The following is a 20,556-nucleotide window of genomic DNA, read 5'->3' as shown; positions in this document are numbered from 1 at the left end:
AGTATCAGTTGAGCCCTGATGGTCTATTGATCCCCTGTCACAGCAGTTTGGAGCCTGGATTACAGTGGCGTTGTATAGGCATGTACTGTATGTGTCTATAGCTGCACTGTTTATCGTGCCTGTTCTCTAAGGAACTGTTTTGTGTCGCTTTCTAGTTTCTCCTTCATCCCTCTCACTCCATCCATCATTGGTCCTTTAATCAGGGGAGAACGACTGCCCCCTCTCATTGAAACCACGGAGGTTTAAGGCCGACCACGGTACTGCAGTTATTGTTAGCAGAACAGGATCCATCCCCCATTATAGTGAATGGAAAAATGGCAATCTTCGTGTAAGTAAAATGTATCAAAGACAGTCATGGTACCAATAATTGCTTCAAAATAAACTCCACAAATGTATTGTTAACAAACTATAGTTTTRGCAAGTTGGTTAGGACATCTACTTCGTGCATGACACAAGTCTTTTTTCCAACAATTGTTTACAGACAGATTATTTCACTTATAATTCACTGTATCACAATTCCAGTGGGTCAGAAGTTTAAAGGYACAGTCAACTTAGTGCATGTAAACAGCTTGGAAAATTCCAGAAAATTATGTCATGGCTTTAGAAGCTTCTGATAGGCTAGTTGACATCATTTGAGTCAATTGTAGGTGTACCTGTGGATGTATTTCACGGTCTACCTTCAAACTCAATGCCTCTTTGCTTGACATCATGGGAAAATCAAAAGAAATCCAAGACCTCAGACAAAAAAATTGTAGACCTCCACAAGTCTGGTTCGTCCTTGGGAGCAATTTCCAAATGCCTGAAGGTACCACATTCATCTGTACAAGCAATAGTACGCAAGTATAAACACCATGGGACCACGCAGCCGTTATACCGCTCAGGAATGAGACGCGTTCTGTCTCTTAGAGATGAACGTACTTCGGTGCGAAAAGTGCAAATCAATCCCAGAACAACAGCAAAGGACCTTGTGAAGATGCTGGAGGAACCCGGTACAAAAGTATCTATATCCACAGTATAACGAGTTCTATATCGACATAACCTGAAAGGCCACTCAGCAAGGAAGAAGCCACTGCTCCAAAACTGCCATAAAAAAGCCAGACTATGGTTTGCAACTGCATATGGGGACAAAGATTGTACTTTTTGGAGAAATGTCCTCTGGTCTGATGAAAAAAAAATAGAACTTTTTGGCCATAATGWCCATCGTTATGTTTGGAGGAAAAAGGGGGACGCTTGCAAGCTGAAGAACACCATCCCAACCGTGAAGCACGGGGGTGACAGCATCATGTTGTGGGGGTGCTTTGCTGCAGGAGGGACTGGTGCACTTCACAAAATGGATGGCATCATGGGGATGGAAAATTATGTGGCTATATTAAAGCAACATCTCAAGACGTCAGTCAGGAAGTTAAAGCTTGGTCACAAATGGGTCTTCCAAATTGACAATGACCCCAAGCATACTTCCAAAGTTGTGGCAAAATGKCTTAAGGACAATAAAGTCAAGGTATTGGAGTGGCCATTGCAAAGCCCTGACCTCGATCCTATAGAACATTTTGTGGGCAGAACTGAAAAAACGTGTGCGAGCAAGGAGGCCTACGAACCTGACTCAGTTACACCAGCTCTGTCAGAAGGAATGGGCCAAAATTCACCCAATTTATTGCGGGACGCTTGTGGAAGGCTACCCGACACATTTGACCCAAGTTAAACAATTTAAAGGCAATGCTACCAAATACTAATTGAATGTATGTCAACTTCTGACCCACTGGGAATGTGATGAAAGAAATTAAAGCTGAAATAAATAATTCTCTCTACTATTATTCTGACATTTCACATTCTTACAATAAAGTGGGGACCCTAACTTACCTAAAACGGGGCATTATTCCTAGGATTAAATGCAGGAATTGTGAAAAGTTTAAATGTATATGGCTAAGGTGTATGTAAACTTCCAAATTCAACTGTAGCCTCGCTACTGTTGTTTTTCAATGTCTTTTTACTGTTGTTTTTATTTCTTTACTTATTGTTCACCTAATATCTTTATTTAAAAAAAACTTTTTAAAGAAATTGCACTGTTGGTTAGTAAGCATTTCACTGTAAGGTCTGTTGTATTCGGCGCACGTGACAAATAAACTTTGATTTGATTTAATGGCAGCCTGTAGTATCCCAGTTAGCCTTCAACTTCAGTTATTCAATGAGAGGGGGCAGCACTGAGCTAGCCTGCAAAGTCACTTCCTGAAGAAGCTCAAACTGCTCATGTTATGTCTCCAAATGTCCTATGTTTATTTTTTAATTGTAATAAAAATAGAAATAAAGCATGTTATGTCTCCTTGAGATGCAAAAAGTAAACTCCACCCAAAAGCAATGCCACTCCGACATTGCTTGATCTAATATGTATATATTTTATAATTCCACTGTTGGAGCTAGGAACACCCGCAATAACATTTGCTAAATATGTCTGTCACCAATAAGATTTGATTTTGATTTGATATCTTTTGGTATTTCTTTCATTAGTCCGTCGTTGATATAGTACCAATATGTATTGCATGTCAGCAATCAAGTTTTCAAAATACAGTGGCAGTCAAAAGTTTTGACACACCTACTCATTCAAGGGTTTTTCTTTTCTTTTTACTATTTTGTACATTGTAGAATAATAGTGAAGACATCAAAACTATGAAATAACACATATGGAATCATGTAGTAATCAAAAAGGTGTGAAACAAATCAAAATATATATTTTAGATTCGTCAAAGTTGCCACCCTTTGCCTTGATGACAGCTGACACTCTTGGCATTCTCTCAACCAGCTTCATGAGGTAGTCACTTAGAATGCATTTCAATTAACAGGTGTGCCTTGTTTAACTGTATACAGTAACTTTCAAAATACAGAAATACCGCTGGTTTGATGCATTTTGCATCAAATTATGCTGCGTTTGCATTAGAGGTCGACCGATTAATCGGAATGGCCGATTAATTAGGGGCGATTTCAAGTTTTCATAACAATCGGAAATCGGATAAAAAAAAWTTTTACACCTTTATTTAACTAGGCAAGTCAGTTAAAAACACATTCTTATTGACGGCCTAGGAACGGTGGGTTAACTGCCTTGTTCAGGGGCAGAACGAAATATTTTTACCTTGTCAGCTCAGAGATTCAATCTTGCAACCTTACGGTTAAATAGTCCAACGCTCTAACCACCTGCCTCACAAGGAGCCCGCATGTTACGCGAATGCAGTAAGAAGCCAAGGTAAGTTGCTAGCTAGCATTAAACTTATCTTATAAAAAACAATCAATCAATCATAATCACTAGTTAACTACACATGGTTGTTGATATTACTAGTTTATCTAGCGTGTCCTACGTTGCATATAATCGATGCAGTGCGCATTTGCGAAAAAGGACTGTCGTTGCTCCAACGTGTACCTAACCATAAACATCAATGCCTTTCTTAAAATCAATACACAGAAGTATATATTTTTAAACCTGCATATTTAGCTAAAAGAAATCCAGGTTAGCAGGCAATATTAACCAGGTGAAATTGTGTCACTTCTCTTGCGTTCATTGCACACAGAGTCAGGGTATATGCAACAGTTTGGGCCGCCTGGCTCATTGCGAACTAATTTGCCAGAATGTTACGTAATTATGACATAACATTGAAGGTTGTGCAATGTAACAGGAATATTTAGACTGATGGATGCCACCTGTTAGATAAAATACGGAACGGTTCCGTATTTCACTGAAAGAACAAATGTTTTGTTTTCGAGATGATAGTTTCCGGATTCTACCATATTAATGACCTAAGGCTCGTATTTCTGTGTGTTATTATGTTATAATTAAGTCTATGATTTGATAGAGCAGTCTGACTGAGCGATGGTGGGCACCAGAAGGCTCGTAAGCATTCATTCAAACAGCACTTTCGTGCTGCGTTTGCCAGCAGCTCTGCTGTTTATGAATTCAAGCCTATCAACTCCCGAGATTAGGCTGGTGTAACCGATGTGAAATGGCTAGCTAGTTAGCGGGGTGCGCACTAATAGCGTTTCAAACGTCACTCGCTCTGAGACTTGGAGTAGTTGTTCCCCTTGCTCTGCATGGGTAACGCGGCTTCGAGGGTGGCTGTTGTCGATGTGTTCCTGGTTCGAGCCCAGGTAGCGGCGAGGAGAGGGATGGAAGCTATACTGTTACACTGGCAATACTAAAGTGCCTATAAGAACATCCAATAGTCAAAGGTATATGAAAAACAAATGGTATAGAGAGAAATATTCCTATAATAACTACAACCTAAAACTTCTTACCTGGGAATATTGAAGACTCATGTTAAAAGGAACCACCAGCTTTCATATGTTCTCATGTTCTGAGCAAGGAACTTAAACGTTAGCCTTCTTACATGGCACATATTGCACTTTTACTTCTCCAACACTTTGTTTTTGCATCATTTAAACCAAATTGAACATGTTTCATTATTTATTTGAGGCTAAATTGATTTTATTGATGTATTATATTAAGTTAAAATAAGTGTTCATTCAGTATTGTTGTAATTGTCATTATTACAAATACATTTAAAAAATCGGCCGATTTAATCGGTATCGGCTTTTTTTGGTTCTCCAATAATCGGTATCAGTATCGGCGCTGAAAAATCATAATCGGTCGACCTCTAGTTTGCATCATATGATGCAAAATGCATCATACATGAAAAATATTTTGGGACCATATCAACAATGGACTAATGAAACCCAATACATAGTATTGATAGTTTTTGGGTGGAATTTTCCTTTAACCGTCTTCATTTCACTTCAATGTGCTATTGAGTCTTCAGATAGGATTGAATGGTGTCATGTGATCAATTGCTTTGTCCATTCATGTGCAGCCATTGCTTGTAATAGAGAAGTTGTGCCACAATATGAGACTCACAAACCTTTACACAGTCGCACACATGTTGAAATATTAACATTGGAGTTGTGTAACTGTCCTCTATAGATCTGTGCGCTGTAGCCTGTGTTGGGGGAGGCTGAGGCTCACTTTGCTGCATTAAGGCTTGCTGCTTGCACATGACTGAGCAGCAGCAGCCCAGTGTTTAGCAGAGGCCGATGATGCAGTATAGTGATTGGGACATTTGCAGTGCTTGTCTTGCGAGCTTCTCCAGGATTAGATCGGGGAAAAGAAAAACAATATTAGATATGACCTTAATTCATTTATCAGTTTTTAACTCCATGTAGTTCTGTTCACCATACACTGTGTTCTAAGTGGATATTATTGTTTTTGTAGGTGCAGAACGATGGTGTGTATGTGCATGTGCTAAGCTATTTGGATGTTTAGTCTGGCCCATGTCCGGCTGCCGTGGGAACAGTGCTCAGTGGGYACAGCTGGCAGAAAGCTGTGTGTAAGCATGGGCTTATGTGACATGTTCAGTCAGCGTGGTGTGTTTGTGTACATTACTAAGGGAGTGTGTTCTTGTGGGGGAGTTTGGTTGTGTGTTGGTAGGATAAGACGTGTATGTGAGCATTCTGCCATTCTGCAGGAAATTGATCTGTTCCTGAAGGGCATCACAGAAAGACCCACAAACAAAACAATGCAGAAGAAAAKAAGAAAAGTTCCCCCTTGCGTTTCTTTTGCCCGCCATCTTCTGAGCGATGCAGACAGCCCCTGTACAGATGGCAAATGCATTCTGTCAGGCAGACTTTACCCTTGTTTCTCTTCAAAGCACCCTTATCCTCTCTGTGGAACGAGAAAACTATCTGCCTTGTGTGGACCAGGGGTCTTTCTCCTATTCCTCTCATTCCTCTCTGTGTTAATTCACTTCAGTACTTTTAGTAGCAATATACTGTAGTAGCACTGTATGACTGACAATGTGTTACTGATTCAGGCTTGTCGTTGGCCCTACCTCCAGCTGGATTGATTAGTATATGTTTGCCAGTGTGTGTTTGTCCTCTCCTTGCCGTTTCATTTTATAGCCAGCCTGTTACAGGCATTTTAGATTATGAGCAGCTTGTTGTAACACACTTCCAATGAGCTGGAACTCTATAAACAGGCTTGTTATCAACATGGTTAGAGTGGGATACATGGGTGTGTGTGGGTTTGCACGTGCGGGTAACGTGTGAGGGTGTATGCTGCCATGTCTTCTTTTGTTGACCTCCGTTTCAGTGTCACTTCCCTTTCCTGGTTATCCACAAAAACCTTGATATAGGAGACAGCCTTGTTAAACACACCCTGTCTTTACTGCCTGCTGACACACACAGATGCAAACAAAGAGAGGAAAGCATTAGTGTAACCACATTTTGAGTCTGTTCTTCTAGGGACCTGCAATATGACTCAACTGAGCATGAAAGTGCTCGTCCTTGGACCGCTGACACCATCCAGTACCTCCAAGGTCTGATGGTGCCCCAACCACTCCGCCAGCACCCTAACAGACCCTCTGCCTCCCCCTAGGTCCCCTTGTGGGGGAGGCGTGCCAGTGTGATGTCTTCAGCTATTTCTCAGCACACATTGTTTAACATTTCATTGCTGCAGCCAAGAGAAACATCAGTGTCAGGATGACTTTCTTCTGTATCAAAATGGACTGACATCTTTGTTCACACAGCTGCAMAAAGAAACGAGGTGATGCTCTGAAATAAACTGCTAGAAGAATCATTTCAATTTGGGAGCCTGTTTTGTTTTGTTTTATAATCTGAAATCTGTCTATTTCCTCTGTCCTGTCTCTTTTCTCTCCTCTCTTCCCTCATTCACTCCCTTCCCTTATTATTCAATTTTCTTCATTGTGAGGATTAGAGCTTGTGACTATTTCATTTAGAGCCCGATACCGATTCAGATTTTTTGGGGGACAAAACTTTACGATATATCTGCCGATACACTGTTTTACGCCGGGGAAATTCAAGTGTAATTATTCCACACTGAATTCTTATAAATTGCCATCCAAAACAGCAATTGTTCAACAAATATGTTTCAAATGTAGATTTTTTTTACATTGGGAAATTAATCAAATCAAGTATTCAGAAAAGCATGAGATTCCCATGTTTCATCCGATTTATTAGTGGAATTATAGGCTGATACCGATATAGCGGTAAAAGGCCAATATCGGCTGACAATATCAGTYGGGCTCTAATTTCATTTATTGCTCTCCCTTGAAAATGTCATAATTTCRCTCTGCTGTTTTCTGAAGATGAGGCTTGCAAAAATAGCCAACTTCATCAGCCCTGCTTCACAATGAAGCACCTCCCCTCTGTGTTCTCTTTTATTGTGTAACGTTTACATGTGTCCCCCTCAGTGTCAAGAGGCCTGTAGGGATGGGCAGCATCCTGAACCGCCTCGGGGGGAAGAAACAGAAGATGAGCACGTTAGAGAAGTCTAAGATGGACTGGAACGCCTTCAAAGATGAGGAAGGCATCGGGGACGAGCTGGCCATCCACAACCGCGGCAAAGAGGGGTGAGTCTCTCTTTAGTAGTACCAGCGATGCCATACAGTGTACTGCAACACCATTCCACCAGTTCAACAGGCTGGTAAACTGATCAGTTAAAAAGTATTTTGCCTCTACCCACCAGCCTTATCCTAATGGACTGGTCCTATATAATATCTACTGCCCAGTACTAATCCTGAGCTACAGAACACATCTGTCTCTGATACCAGTGGTCTCTATCTGTTGTGACGGATCAGCTAGTCCGAAACACCCTAACACAGGCGGGAGGCATGAAATGAACAGACCGGAGGCAGTGGTTGTGGTTACTTTTCTTTTGTATTGTCACTAAACAAGTTTTCTTTTCGCCCGACAAAATAATTCCAGTTCAAGGTAGCGTCCAACAGCGTAAAAATAATACACATAAACTAACCAGTTGACCAAAAGGCCATGGCCAAAAAGGGAACACGAAACAACAAACGGCTCCCCTTATCTTTAGACTATCATCTACACATATTTACAGGTGGAACGCTTCCCTCTATCAATAGCCTGCCTTGTTTAACATAGAGCCAAGGTGCATCAGATGAAGACGCTTTCTCTGAGGTAGGAAAGTCCGAGGTCCTCACAGGTCCCCGTGTCTGCTCCCAATCCACCTCGAGCTCATCTCCTGGCACACCTATATAGAGGGAGACACCAAGCCAATCAGTGGGCCCAGGTATGTACTAATTGGCTTTACACTGAGTACCTATCCCCTGAGGAGGGTGCTGTCGTCTTCCTCCGGCTGGTCACTAAATCCTCACACTATCTACAGTAGTCATCAGCAGGTTGGACTGTGGATAGTCATGAAGATAATCCCCTATAGACAAGTGCTTTGTGATCGATAGCTTGTACCTGGCTGAGCTCTGCAGCAGTCCAGCCTTATTAAGATGCCTAAATGAGTCATGCCTATAAGTTGGCAATTGTAAGTATTTAATTGTGTTTGATAAAAATTATAGACCTTTTATATGCAAAATGAACGGCAAGTAACTTGATGCCTGCTGTGCCTAAGTGATATAAAGTTGTTTAACGGTAATATTATAAAAATCCCGCTTTTAAACCATTATACTGTATGATTTACTTTAATCTCATATTAATCTTGTCTGTCTATAACAAACAGAACGTTTTTGATTAAAATCTATGTATTTATATTAATGTCTATAAATCAATCTCTGAATTTGCTACCTTGATGAAATCACTCTCCTGCTCCGCTACGATGTAACAATTGCAGGGATGTTCTTTGTCAGTGGCTGTGATGTAGGGTTCAGCCAAGATTTGATGGACAGTCGGAAGAGCGAATTAAATGGTAGGAAGGACATCCCAGGTTCAAGTGGTTTCAGATTTCACATCCTACATCACACAGGCTCAGAAAATATAGTCTGGCTGCAGTCCAAATATGTTATTTTTACGCCCTCCGCACTCGCGCTAGCCTCTTTGCCTTGCGGGAATCCTTGTCGAAACTGGATGCAGTTTGTCTTAAGTGGAGGTCCAATTCACTAACGTTGCCCCCTCGATTTAGCTCAAGGGAATGATCACTTGTGGGGTTGATATGACCCACAATTCAATGCAAACTGTGGTCACGTATCATACTCCRGTGGCCGGAAAGTGTCAAATTTAATCAACACGGCTGCATTTTCGGCATATCAGACAAAATTATGAATTTTGTAAGCTAGCTTACTAAAACAAATATATAGATGACATTGATTTTAGCATTGGCAAAGTGGCTTAGTCTTGTAGTGAGGACCCTATAAAACGTAGCTAGTTTCATAAACATATTGGAATAAATTACCAAGCTATAAAACTAGTTAGCTAGCTATGGGTAACTGTAGCTAGCTAGCTAACTACGTTAGCTTGCTAGGTACATTCGTAGCTTTAAGTTGGTTGTTTTTTAGGTCAATTTCAAGATTTCAACGGACATTGGCTCTCCGATGTGACAATGTAAAACGCCATTCAAGGGCTGTTTAGGGCCAAGGTCTGTCTACTTTGAATTTGGACTGCAGCCTCTGTGTCCGTGGGAACCAGGGCTATTGCTCAATTCAAGCCGTTTTGATCTACAGTGTCCACAAATCGATTTATAAGTGAAAATTACGTTCGGAATCGGTACCAGAACCAGGCAGGTCCCCTAAACAGGGGACTTTACATCTAAGAGGTTTAACAAAAGAGTGGTCAAAATTTCTCCTCCAGGAGGCGAACCCGCAATGTTATGACCCACAGGTGGGAACTAACCATTACACTAGGAACTTAACACCTTGACTTCGACAGACCATTCAAATTATTGGAAGCGTTCGTTCCAAAATGATTTTGTTAATTCACTCAGTAGTGATTCCACATTTATTTATCTTGCTTGGTTAAAACAGTTGATTTAATCAAGTAGTTAACCAAGTTAGCAAGCATTTTGTTTTCTTTTGACTGTACGCTGCTGCAACCTGATCGTATAGCATTTCGTATTATTCTGTATGTAAATCCGAGACACTCCATTTATACTGAACAGAAATATAAAGCAACATGCAACATTTTCAAAGATTTTACTGAGTTACAGTTCATATAAATAAATCAGTCAATTTAAATAAATGTATTAGGCCCTAATCTATGGATTTCACATGACTGGGCAGGGGCGCAGCCATGGGTGGTTCTGGGAGGGTATCCCCATTGGGGAGCCAGGCCCAGCCAATCAGAATACATTTTTCACCACAAAATGGCTTTATTACAGACAGAAATACACATCAGTTTTAATTTTATATATATATWTTTTTTGTATTTGACCCCCTTTTCTCCCCATTTTTGATCTTGTCTCATCGTTGCAACTCCCCAACAGGCTTGGGAGAGGCGAAGGTCGAATCATGCGTCCTCTGAAACATGACCCGCCAAACCGCGCTCCTTAACACCTGCACGCTTAACCCGGAAGCCAGCCGCACCCTGTTCAACTGACAACCGAAGTCACCCGGCCCGCCACAAGGAGTCGCTAGAGCGTGATGAGCCAAGTAAAGCCCCCCCCCGGCCTAACCTGGACGACGCTGAGCCAATTGTGCRCCGCCCTATGGGATTCCCGGTCAAGGCCGGTTGTGACACAGCCTGAGGTCGACCCGGGTCTGTAGTGATGCGATGCAGTGCCTTAGACCGCCGCGCCGCCTGGGAAGCCAGAGAAATTAACATTCAGTTCTCTGGCAACAGCTCTGGTGGACATTCCTGCAGTCAGCATGCCATTTGCACGCTCCCTCAACTTGAGACACATGGGACCAACACTTTACATGTTGCGTTTATGTTGTCCTTCAGTATAGTATGATATGTTATGTTTCGTATGGTATGTATTAATTTGTGGACGGCCATCATCCATTTGACACATGTTACGAATTGTAATTTGTATATGTTACGAATTTCAATTCGTACGATACGTTATGAATTTCCATAACATATGATATATTACGAATTCCAATTTGTTGTCACTAAGGTAAGCTAGGAGGCTAACGTTAATGTTAGCTAGGTGGCTAAAGTTAGCTAGGCTAGGGGTTAAGGTTATGGTTAGGAGTTGTGTTAAAGGGRTAGGGTTATGGGAATGGTTAGCTAACATGCTAAGTAGTTTCTAAGTAGCTAAAAAGTAGTAAGTAGTTGCAAAGTTGGTAATTAGCTAAAATGCTAAAGTTGTCCGTGATGAGATTGGAACACTGAACCTTTGGTTGTTAGACATTTGCGTTATACGCCCATCCTTCCACTCCGACCAACCACCCTCATTTTTGTCTTAAAACCTTTTACTGCAGTGGGCTAAATCAGGGTCACACAGAGTTTCTCTTAAACAAATCTAMTTTGAAAGAAACGTGTACACCTCACACACATGATTATGGGCTTTAAAAAAGATAAGACCTGTACCATGTCAGATATAGTATTCAATTTTGAGTTTGCATCCCAATATGACACTTTATACAGTGCATTCGGAAAGTATTTGGACCCCTTCACTTTTTTGACATCGTTTTCTTCCCCCTCATCAATCTACATGCAAATGTATAAAATAAAATAAACTGAAATATCAGACCCTTGATGCAGTACTTTGTTGAAGCACCTTTGGCACCGATTACAGACGAGTCTTCTTGGGTATGACGCTACAAGCTTGGCACACCTGTATTTGGGAAGTTTCTCCCATTCTTCTCTGCAGATCCTCTCAAGCTCTGTCAGGTTGGATGGGGGGCGTGTCTGCACAGCTATTTTCAGGTCTCTGCAGAGATGTTATGTCGGATTCAAGTCCGGGTTCTGGCTGGGCCACTCAAGAACATTCAGAGACTTGTCCCGAAGCCACTCCTGTGTTGTCTTGGCTGTGTGCTTAGGGGTCGTTGTCTAGTTGAAAGGTGAACCTTTGCCCCAGTCTGAGATCCTGAGCGCTCTGGAGAAGGTTTTCATCAAGGATCTCTTTGTACTTTGCTCTGTTCATCTTTCCCATAATCCTGACTAGTCTCCCAGTCCCTGCCGCTGAAAAACAACCCCACAGCATAATGCTGCCACCACCATGCTTCACCGTAGGGATGGTGTCAGGTTTCCTCCAGACGTGACGCTTGGCATTCAGGGCAAAAAGTTCAATCTTGGTTTCATCAGGCCAGAGAATCTTGTTTCTCACTGTTTAGAAGTCCTTCAGGTGCCTTTTGGCTAACTCTAAGCGGGCTATCGTGTGCCTTTTACTGAGGAGTGGCTTCCGTCTGGCCACTCTACCATAAAGGCCTGATTGGTGGAGTGCTGCAGAGATGGTTGTCTCTCTGGAAGGTTCTCCCATCTCCACAGAGGAGCTCTGGATCTCCGTCAGAGTGACCATCGGGTTCTTGGTCACCTCCCTGACCAAGGCCCTTCTCCCCCGATTGCTCAGTTTGGCCAGACGGCCAGCACTAGGAAGAGTCTTGGTGGTTCCAAACCTCTTCCATTTCAGAATGTTGTGGAGGCCGCTGTGTTCTTGGGTACCTTCAATGCTGCAGAAATGTTTTGGTACCCTTCCCCAGAAATGTGGTTCAACACAATCCTGTCTCTGAGCTCTAATCACAATTCCTTTGACCTCATGGCTTGGTTTTTGCTCTGACATGCACTGTCAACTGTGGGACCTTTATATAGACAGGTGTGTGCTTTTCTAAATCATGTCCAATCATTTGAATTGACCGCAGGTGGACTCCAATCAATTTGTAGAAACATCTCAAGGACGATCAATGGAAACAGGATGCACCTGAGCTGATTTTCGTGTCTCATATCAAAGGGTCTGAATGCTTATGTAAATAAAGTTTTTTTTAATTTTTTWAAAATAAATTAGCAAAAATGTATACAAACCAATTTTTGCTTTGTCATTATGGGGTTTTGTGTGTAGATTAATGAGGAAAAAAGTTATTTAATCCATTTTAGAATAAGGCTGTAACGTAACAAAATGTGGAAAAAGGGAAGGGGTCTGAATACTTTCCGAATGCACAGTATACATTACAGAAGACTGAAATATAACAAAACCGTTTGACATACAAACACCAGATTTTCGGCAAGTGTTTTGGTAATAATGTTTTTTAATTATGAAAAATATTAATTACATTTCACCTCATGAGGCCACTAGAGGGTGATTTGGTCATTTGACTGCAGTGAAGGGGTTTAAAACCTCTACAGGATCGGTGTCCCCCCCACGGGATGGTTAAGCTAACATAGGCTAATGTGATTAGCATGAGGTTGTAAGTAAAATGCAAATTTCCCATGACATAGATATATCTGATATGGGAAGAAAGCTTAAAATCTTGTTAATCTAACTGCACTGTCCAATTTACAGTAGCTGTTACAGTGAAATAATACCATGCTATTGTTTGAGGAGAGTGCACAATTATGAACTTGAAAATGTATTAATAAACCCATTAGGCACATTTGGACAGTCTTGGTACACATTTTTGAACATATATGCAATGGTTCATTGGATCTGTCTAAAATKTTGCACATACACTGCTGCCATCTAGTGGCCAAAATCGAAATGGTGCCTGGGTTGGAATAATACATTATGGCCTTTCTCTTGCATTTCAAAAACACATTATTTTTTTGGTATTATCTTTTTCCATATCTAATGTGTTATATTCTCCTACATTAATTTCACATTTCCACAAACTTCAAAGTGTTTCCTTTCAAATGGTATCAGGAATATGCATATTCTTGCTTCAGGTCCTGAGCTGCAGGCAGTTAGATTTGGGTATGTCATTTTAGGTCAAAATTGGGGGGAAAGGGGCGGTTCCTTTAAGAGGTTTTAAGTAATCTACTGTCTTATGTAACCATACCAAACGTAACATATCATACTAATTTCAGTGTCCTGGCTTTACATGAGACCAGGATGACACATGGAATGTTCGGCAAGCAGTGATTCTGAGTAGGGTTGCAAAGGGTCGAACACTTTCCGGTAAATTTCCAGAAATCTTCCATGGGAAGTTAAGCCCTGGAATTTTGCTTAAATTCATAAAGCAATTCTAGGTCTTGTGGCATATTTTGGTTAAACTATCCACAATTCAATGGAATTGCAACCCTCTGCATGCACAGTGCATTCTTCCATCACATGTCCAGCTGATTCTCAAGATATTGCACACTATGAGATGCTATTGAGCCCACACTACTACACTGTCTGAGCCAAGGACTACATGCGTTCTAGTAAGTTTTGATTACAATACKGGGTGGGGTGAATATATTTTATATGACATAGATGATTTTTTTTGTTAACTAGTAAATAGTAGCCTACAACAAAGTGTGTTTAAATCATTTCTAAATTGTTAACAATTTTTGTAGTTAGTTTTTGCTACCATGTGGGTTTTAGCTTGCTTGAGCCTGCTAACTGAGGAGTGTTAATTCACCTGTTTCCATACATGTTTAATGTTAAAACATGTATCTTACAAAGGAGTTGTTTAATCTAACTGCTTAACTATTTATCTGGAATTGGATTAGTTTTTTTTGGTCATTTCTTTCTAATCTTTACAGGAAAATACCACGGGCGCTATCTGATGTGTGGAGACATTTCACTGCAGCTAATGTAGAAGGAAAAGCTGTGTACATTTGCAAATACTGTGCCAAATCATATGTGTAGAATGTAACAAAGATGCCGAATCATCTGGCCAAGTGCATAACGTTCCCTCAGCGCTCACAACAAGCAACCTCTGACAAAAGTCCCTATACTTCTATTCGAGGTGAAAATGACGAATCAGACACCTTATCGATAACAACAGCTCATGGTTCTCCTGGAATCAGAAGGTTTTTTTTACTCAATGGAGGAACGTAGTCAGAGAAATGCTGATGAATGTCTTGCTCGAGCTGTGTATGCAACTGGTTCACCTCTGATGCTCACAGGCAATRTRTAWTGGAARAKATTTCTGAATGTTCTTCGCCCAGCCTACACCCCTCCAACCAGACATGCTTTATCTACTAATTTGCTGGATGCAGAGTTCAACAGAGTTCAAGTGAAGGTCAAGCAAATCATAGAGAAAGCAGACTGTATTGCAATCATCTCTGATGGGTGGTCAAATCCTACCAATCCTCGACTTCGGTGATGTCATTTACAAAATAGCCTCCAAAACCCTACTCAATAAATTGGATGCAGTCTATCACAGTGCCATCCGTTTTGTCACCAAAGCCCCATACACTACCCACCACTGCGACCTGTACACTCTCGTTGGCTGGCCCTCGCTTCATACTCGTCGCCAAACCCACTGGCTCCAGGTCATCTACAAGACCCTGCTAGGTAAGTCCCCCTTATCTTCAGCTCGCTGGTCACCATAGCAGCACCTACCTGTAGCACGCGCTCCAGCAGGTATATCTCTCTGGTCACCCCCAAAACCAATTCTTCCTTTGGCCGCCTCTCCTTCCAGTTCTCTGCTGCCAATGACTGGAACGAACTACAAAAATCTCTGAAACTGGAAACACTTATCTCCCTCACTAGCTTTAAGCACCAGCTGTCAGAGCAGCTCATAGATTACTGCACCTGTACATAGCCATCTATAATTTAGCCCAAAAACTACCTCTTTACCTACTGTATTCATTTATTTATTTTGCTCCTTTGCACCCCATTATTTCTATCTCTACTTTGCACTTTCTTCCACTGCAAACCAACCATTCCAGTGTTTTTTTTACTTGCTATATTGTATTTACTTCGCCACCATGCCTTTTTTATATTTTTATTTATTATATATATATTTTGTTTGCCTTCACCTCCCTTATCTCACCTCACTTGCTCACATTGTATATAGACTTATTTTTCACTGTATTATTGACTGTATGTTTGTTTTACTCCATTGTAACCATGTGTTGTTGTATGTGTCGAACTGCTTTGCTTTATCTTGGCCAGGTCGCAATTGTAAATGAGAACGTGTTCTCAATTTGCCTACCTGGTTAAATAAAGGTGAAATAAAATAAAATAAATAAAAAATGTTCGTGGGCAAGGAATAATTAACTACATCATCTCCACCCCTCGAACAGTATTCTACAGGAGCACAGACACAAGGACAACAGACACACCAGTCTCTACATTGCAGATGAGCTGAAGGCAGTCATCAATGACCTTGGACCACAGAAGGTATTTGCACCGGTGACAGACAATGCTGTGAACATGAAGGCTGCTTGGTCTAAAGTGGAGGAGTCCTACCCTCACATCACACCAATGCACAATGCATTGCATCTGCTCCTCAAGGATGTCATTGCACTGAAAAAAATGGATACACTCTACAAGAGAGCCAAGGAAATGGTTAGGTATGTGAAGGGTCATCAAGTTATAACAGCAATCTACCTCACCAAGCAAAGTGAGAAGAATAAGAGCACCACATTGAAGCTACCCAGCAACACCCGTYGAGGTGGTGTTGTCATCATGTTTGACAGTCTCCTGGAGGGGAAGGAGTCTCCAAGAAATGGCCATATCATAGTCTGCCGATATGGACAGCCCCATCAAGCGGATCCTCCTGGATGATGTATTTTGGGAGACAGTGGTAAGCAGCCTGAAACTCCTGAAACTTATAGCAGTAGCCATTGCACAGATTGAGGGAGACAATGCCATCCTGTCTGATGTTCAGACTCTGCTTGCAGATGTAATAGAAGAAATCCGTACTGCCCTGCCCACTTCACTGTTGCTCCAAGCAGAGGAAATTGCAGTTCTGAAAAGTGTGAAGACTTCTGCCTGAAGCCCATACACGCCGCAGCGTACATGTTGGACCCCAAGTATGCTGGCAAAAGCATCCTGTCTGGTGCAGAGATCAACAAGGCCTATGTTGTCATCACTACCATGTCTTGCCACTTTGACCTGGATGAGTGCAAGGTTCTTGGCAGTCTGGCGACGTACAATTCCAAGCAAGGGCTTTGGGATGGAGATGCAATATGGCAGTCGTGCCAACATATCTCCTCAGCCACCTGGTGGAAGGGACTTTGTGGATCTGAGGCTCTTTTCCCTGTTGCCTCCATCATCCTCCAAATCCCACCAACATCAGCCGCCTCAGAGCGCAACTGGCCCTTGTTTGGGAACACACACACCAAAGCACGCAACAGGCTGACCAGTACAAGGGTTGGGAAAGTGGTGGCTATCTGGGAAAATTTGAGTATTTTTGAGCCTGACAACGAGCCGTCCTCAACAAGGTTGGAAAGAGACAGTGAAGATGAGGCCTCAGAGTCTGATGTTCAAGAGGTGTACATTGAGGAGGTCCAGGGAGAAGACATRGAAGCCTGAGAGGAAGACAACTAAAGCTTTAGTTTCTAGACTATCATTTTACAGATGTATGTAGAAAATGTTTTTGGGAGATGCGATGAATCATTGGGTATCATTCAATATTCCCTTTTGTTGTTCAGTGAAATCATCCCATGTGAAGAGTCAACTCATTTAATTGAAGTTCAATTCGTAACTAAATTGTTAATTTTTTTATTTTATTTCTATTGGAGGTATTTAATCATTTGCAATTATGTCTACTTATGATGAGGTAAAAGGTTTATGTTTCTGTCTCTTTATGATATGGCAAATATATCCAATGCAAAAAACATCTACATTTAAATGGAATTAATATTAATTTGCATATATTTYCCATATATTCCCACGGAAAGTTTCCACCTCCTGAATATTCCCCAAAATGTGCAAACCTAATTCTGAGTGATGATGTTTTACCCTGGTGCACCATTTGCAACCCCCTGACTACTTTTTGCTTTTGCATGGCGACTTCAGATTTTCTGTGAACACACTGAAAAGTAACTTGACACTGTGTTGATTAGCCAGCACAAATTTGGTTTATAAAAATGACAAGACAGCAGGAGAAAGAGTTCATGCCGATGCTGGAATTTATTCTAAACATGCTTGAAACAGCAATTCTGTTATTCGTGTCTCGTAAGTTGATGCTAGCACAACTGAAGTTATGTTTACATGTGCGCTTAGGGTTCAACCATTTACTATATGCAGTTCATAACTAGCTTACTGTTTTTTAAGAAAACAATTTGTTTTCTCGGCTATGGTTTGTGTGGTCTTGGTTGCTCTTCGAGGAAATTTAGCGTAGCTAATTGCAGTATCCTGTCTGAAATCAGGATACCTTATCTTACCATAACTTGGTCTGTGCAATGCAAATTAATGTGAAGTAGGGTGGCTGTTAACCAAAGTTCTGTGATTTTAAACTTAATGTAACTAACTATTTATATTTTGTGTAAGAAAGTATGCTATTTGGTGGTGCATGAACTGTCCATACACGTTAGCCAACGTAAGATTGTAACGCTAACTAAGGTTACCTATCATAGCAGCCAATGATGTTCGCTAGTTTATTTGTGCATATTTGTTTGTGCTCCGATTACACGAGATCAGCAGTTTACACACGATGACTTAAACCTTATTTGGCGAAATATAGTTAGTTAGCTTCCCTTGCTTGTTGGTTAGCTTCCTAGCCAACGTTAACTCTCATCTGACTGGTATAACGTTACGTTATTTAGATACCTAACTAATCAAAACAAAACCACATTCATTGGCTAGCTACCTTTTATTTGGCTGTTCGTTAGCTAGCTAGCTTTCAGCTGACTGGTGTTAGCTAGCTACAGAGACTAGCTGCTGAACTTTGTACAAGCAAGCTAACATTAGCTAGATAGCTAAAGTTACATAGCTAATCTAAATATCTGTTTACATTTATTGATTAACCTCAGCTTGAATATCACCATATAGCTAGCTAAATACAGTAACCTAGGTTTGTTCGCATACACTTCTTTACTGGCAGCATGGTGTAAGCAGCTGTGTTGTTGCCGAGCAACCAACCTGGTGTTAGAATTCTGAGATTCGGCTGAAAAAAGATGTGCATTGTCAGAGATGCTACAAAAAGGTAGCACGTCGTTGTTTCTTAACGACGGAAATGTGCACGTGAGAGCGATAAGTTATACATTTAATAAAAACTTTTGCACCTCCACATTTTGTCAGTCCAGCATTTTTTTATGTCCAATGCTCACTTTATGGATGCTATAGTTTTAATCCGACATCTAGAATTTGAGCTAGGTAAGCGCAAGTAATACTCTTAAAAATCAATTGCTATCAACCCTGTTAAGAAATCCGCTATGTGGTTCTCGGCTGGATGGCGGCTGGATGGCGCATGAGAGGCGGGGAGTGTGTTGTGTACCTCCAATCGAGTTGATTTGATCATTTTCATTGAGATTTTTGTGATATTGGTTTAGATATGATGGATGGAAGATTTGAATTTAACACTTGAGTTTCAATCAATGCCTATAATCCACCCTGCCTGACCTGTAGCTATGGAGCAGCTGTCCATCTGCATGCCTGCTCAGAATACCAGCAGCACCTGACACCCATGACTTCCACTGGCGTCCATCTCCCTGCCTGCCTGCCTCTCTTCTCCCAGAACAGGATTTTCTCTCTGCTGTCAGAGAGGCCTGCAGTGGCATTATTCTTTCCTAAAGGTTACTGTTGAACAGATGAATAATTGAACAGCCCCCCCCCCCCCCCAACCATCTTTCTTCTCTCTTCTTCTCCATCCTCCTCTGTGTCTCTGACTGATGAGCTATGCAGCCTGGCTGCTGGTCCCTGTTCCTGCGTCACAGGAAAGGAAATGTACGGAGCAGAGCTAAGAAAACACAGTCTAGAGCAGGTTATATATCAGGTTAGAGGGGGGCAGGGAGTCAGGTGCAGAGCAGCACCTGCTCTGTACATAGCAATAGCAGTCCACATCCATTTACCCAGGAGCTCTGCAGATAAGGCGTCCTTCCTTTCACTCCTCGATGCTGATGAATGCACTACTATAGCTTGCCCTTTGCTGCAGTGTATAGGTGTGTGGTTAGGTGAGATTGCGTGTGTATTCATATGCGTTTTTAACCTGCTCTTTTCTGAGCAAGTTTTTGAAGCCCCACAAATACACAGAAGCACTTGTCCTATGTGCCTGTGGTATGCATTGAGTGTTTCCGAGCAGCCAACCACAGGAGTGTGAAAAGACACCTACACTAAAGCGGTGCATATTCACTGCCCACCTCCCCCCTATGTTCTGTGGATATTAATAGATATGTGTGCATCATACATATGCCTGTTTCTGTCACACGCACAAACCACATAGGAGATAGTCAGGCCGTGAAATGAGAGTGAGAGTTGACTCTAAACCCCTTTTTGTAGGCCTGCGGATTCATTTCGGGGTCTCAACTTAATATTAAAAGTTTGAATAATAGAATTCACAGGGTGCAATTTCAAAATGTGCTTGTGCATCAGGATGTGTTCTATTATGTCACTCAATTAGCCCGTGTCAGCTAAACATTTTTAGATTGGATAGTTAGTTTAGTGGCCAGCTAGTTTAGTGGCCAGCTATCTAAACTTTTAGTAAGCAAGGTCGAATTACCGACCGGGTGAGGCCCCATTGATCATCAGATATCATATTGAAAACATTTGTCTCAACCCTATGGCAAAATGTGTGGAATTGCAGGAAATGAAATCTAAAACTTCAATTGTTTCTCTTCACTGTCAACAGGGGGGCCGCTATATTTTTTTGCTCGCGACAAAATTTTGCTTAGGGCCGCCAAAAGGCAAGGGTTGACTCTGACTGCATATGGGTATGGATGTGTGTACGCAGACCTGCGAGCCACTGCGGCCCCTCATGAGTTTCCCATTTTCTTTGTGTGGCTCCCACCCACATCAAAGTTGCCCATCCCCTGGTCTAAATTAACTATGTAACCAACTTTCTTCTG

At 41.6% G+C, this 20,556-nt stretch overlaps 1 protein-coding gene and 1 long non-coding RNA gene across 3 annotated transcripts in view; one reads left to right on the top strand and one right to left on the bottom strand.

The window, feature by feature from the left end:
• Positions 1 to 20,556, top strand: part of LOC111962363 (craniofacial development protein 1-like) — a 49,286-nt gene that overhangs the window by 19,894 nt on the left and 8,836 nt on the right. Inside the window, exons 6-7 of one of the 2 annotated variants that reach the window (XM_070443031.1) lie at positions 7,242 to 7,400; positions 10,220 to 15,120. In XM_070443031.1, coding sequence (XP_070299132.1) covers positions 7,242 to 7,400; positions 10,220 to 10,286 — 226 coding nt within the window. In that variant the 3' untranslated portion in view covers positions 10,287 to 15,120. Of the gene's footprint in view, positions 1 to 7,241; positions 7,401 to 10,219; positions 15,121 to 20,556 lie in introns of those variants that run through there. The other variant, XM_023985406.3, reaches the window with a different exon arrangement.
• On the bottom strand, positions 7,689 to 9,768 carry LOC111962365 (uncharacterized). Its single transcript, XR_002877101.2, has 2 exons — positions 8,590 to 9,768; positions 7,689 to 8,044 (listed from the first exon to the last, which is right to left on the bottom strand). It is a non-coding gene; the product is annotated as an uncharacterized lncRNA (long non-coding RNA).

Source organism: Salvelinus sp. IW2-2015, linkage group LG4q.1:29 (genome assembly GCF_002910315.2).
Source record: "Salvelinus sp. IW2-2015 linkage group LG4q.1:29, ASM291031v2, whole genome shotgun sequence".
In the NCBI taxonomy this organism is placed as follows: Eukaryota; Metazoa; Chordata; class Actinopteri; order Salmoniformes; family Salmonidae; genus Salvelinus; species Salvelinus sp. IW2-2015.
The sequence above is the reverse complement of the archived record's forward strand: the minus strand, read 5'-3'. Positions and strand labels throughout refer to the sequence as shown.